General features: G+C 36.5%; 1 protein-coding gene across 2 annotated transcripts; it reads left to right on the top strand.

Annotated features, from left to right (window-relative positions):
* On the top strand, positions 304-1,920 carry LOC104723637 (proteasome subunit alpha type-4-A). 2 transcript variants are annotated; one of them, XM_010442027.2, is made up of 3 exons: positions 304-428; positions 544-633; positions 961-1,920. In XM_010442027.2, the coding sequence occupies exon 3, from the start codon at positions 972-974 to the stop codon at positions 1,722-1,724; it is 753 nt and encodes a 250-aa protein (XP_010440329.1). In that variant the 5' UTR covers positions 304-428; positions 544-633; positions 961-971; the 3' UTR covers positions 1,725-1,920. The 2 variants fall into 2 exon arrangements, with proteins under 2 accessions (XP_010440329.1, XP_010440328.1); XM_010442026.2 differs by lacking the exon at positions 544-633 and having other exon boundaries at positions 307-428.

The raw sequence follows: 2,360 nt of genomic DNA, 5'->3' as shown, positions 1-2,360 counted from the left end.
AAAAAAAAAAAAAAAAAAAAAAAAAAAAAAAAAAAAAAAAAAAAAAAAAAAAAAAAAAAAAAAAAAAAAAAAAAAAAAGAAAGAAAGAAAGAAAGAAGGGATATATTAACAGTATATATATTTTTTGAGGAGACAAACATTTTCTTAAGCTATATAAATAGAAAAATATAAATCAATCAAAACTTTTATAAATTGAACTAATAATTATAAGAATTCTGAGCCGTACCCTTTGAAACGAGACTTTGGGATTTTTGACCCATTAGTAATTAGGCCCATTTGTTTTTCTTTTGTTCTTCTCTTTGTTTCCCTTGATTTTTCTTGGAAAACAAGTTCACAAGTTTCGTTTAATCAAAAGCACCAAAGTTCTTCAGCGAAATCAAAGAATCGAGAACCCAGAAGAAGAGGATTCTGATAGAAATTTTCTTCAGGTAATTTTCTACTCACTGTTATTTCAATCGATTTCGTTTCCTTCCTACTGGTTTTTGCTCGTAGTATCTTCAAAACTTGGTCTTTCTTACTTGTGGGATCTGTGTTTCTCTTTAGCCAGGAGTGCTTTCTGTAAAATCTGGATGATTTTGTTCGATTCCCTTTGATTAGATGCGCAGATAAACCCTAGCGTTACGCGATTCTTTGGTACAATTTAATATAGTATTTGCAATGTATATGGTGCGTGATGCTTACTGTTATCGTCTTCTTTAACCTCTGAGTCTACTGTCATATAAACTATGAAATTGTTTTCTTGTTCACGAGAAGTTCAAATGTAGCTGAATTTTTTCTCTGCTTGCATTTTCCCCCAATTTTTTTTTTCCTGAGCCGGTTTGTGGTGTTCTGTGACCATTGGGACTCTAAGAAATTGCTGAGACTATCATACCTTCTAAGAATATCAATTGCACAGAACAATGACTCAACCTTGCTGATATAGTTTCGTTGGGGGTTTGTTTTTTCTTTCTCGGTATGCAGCTGTTTCAACAATGTCTCGGAGGTATGATAGTCGAACTACAATTTTCTCACCGGAAGGTCGTTTGTACCAAGTGGAGTACGCTATGGAAGCTATTGGCAATGCTGGTTCTGCAATTGGAATCTTGGCTAAAGATGGAGTTGTGTTGGTTGGTGAGAAGAAAGTTACTTCTAAACTTCTTCAGACCTCTACATCCACTGAAAAAATGTACAAGATCGATGACCATGTGGCTTGTGCAGTGGCTGGTATAATGTCTGATGCCAACATTCTGATTAATACTGCACGAGTCCAAGCTCAGCGTTACACTTTTATGTACCAAGAGCCAATGCCGGTCGAGCAGCTGGTTCAGTCTCTTTGTGACACCAAACAAGGATACACACAATTTGGTGGTCTCCGCCCATTTGGAGTTTCCTTTCTTTTCGCTGGCTGGGACAAGAACCATGGGTTTCAACTGTATATGAGTGACCCAAGTGGAAACTATGGTGGATGGAAAGCTGCAGCCGTTGGAGCGAATCACCAAGCGGCTCAGTCTATTCTTAAGCAAGACTACAAGGATGATGCAACGAGGGAAGAGGTGGTTCAGCTCGCTATCAAGGTTTTGAGCAAGACGATGGACAGCACAAGCTTGACAGCTGAGAAACTCGAGCTTGCTGAGGTGTATCTGACTCCATCAGGAAGTGTTAAGTACCATATTCACTCGTCTGACTCGCTCACTAAGCTCTTGGTGAAGCATGGTGTTACGCAACCAGCTGCAGAAACTTCCTAAGCTTGAAACACCTCGGTGCATGGTTTGGTTTCCAACATTCTGTGTTGTAGTTCTCCATTTTCCTTATTTTACTTTGGATTTAAAGATATCGCATCAGAAACAGTTACCACTCTGGTTATGACATGATACATGTGATTGATGATCTGTATCGTTAGGGGTTATGTTGTTATGAATGGAATTCTGAAACTTTTTAATTCTGCAATCTTGTTTGGCTAAAAAACACTAGTTACAGATCTTGGGAACTTGAAGCATTTGACTCAGGTTTCTGGATCTATTCTTCATCATATCCATCTGTATTATTGATCATATCCATATGTTTTAATCGTCATTAATTATTCCAGATTTATTGAAATTTTAGTATTAATATGGTATAATTATTTTCACATACTGTAAATATTGGTACGAATCTTTTCTAGGACAGAACTTGTTTATTTTTTTCTCAGCATCTTAAATTAAAAGTTTAGACTTTTGAGGTTACATAATAAAAGAATGAGCAACCACCAACGGGCCCATGAGAAAGCCCATAACATTCATTGATTGAAGTATGTAACGGGTTCTTACTTTGTCTACGGTTTGTTTATTTAATGACTCAAAACTCAAAGAATCAGAATCTCTTTTAGGCCATGAATGGATGCA

The sequence above is a fragment of the Camelina sativa genome, chromosome 11, assembly GCF_000633955.1.
Source record: "Camelina sativa cultivar DH55 chromosome 11, Cs, whole genome shotgun sequence".
Taxonomy (NCBI): domain Eukaryota; kingdom Viridiplantae; phylum Streptophyta; class Magnoliopsida; order Brassicales; family Brassicaceae; genus Camelina; species Camelina sativa.
The sequence above is the reverse complement of the archived record's forward strand: the minus strand, read 5'-3'. Positions and strand labels throughout refer to the sequence as shown.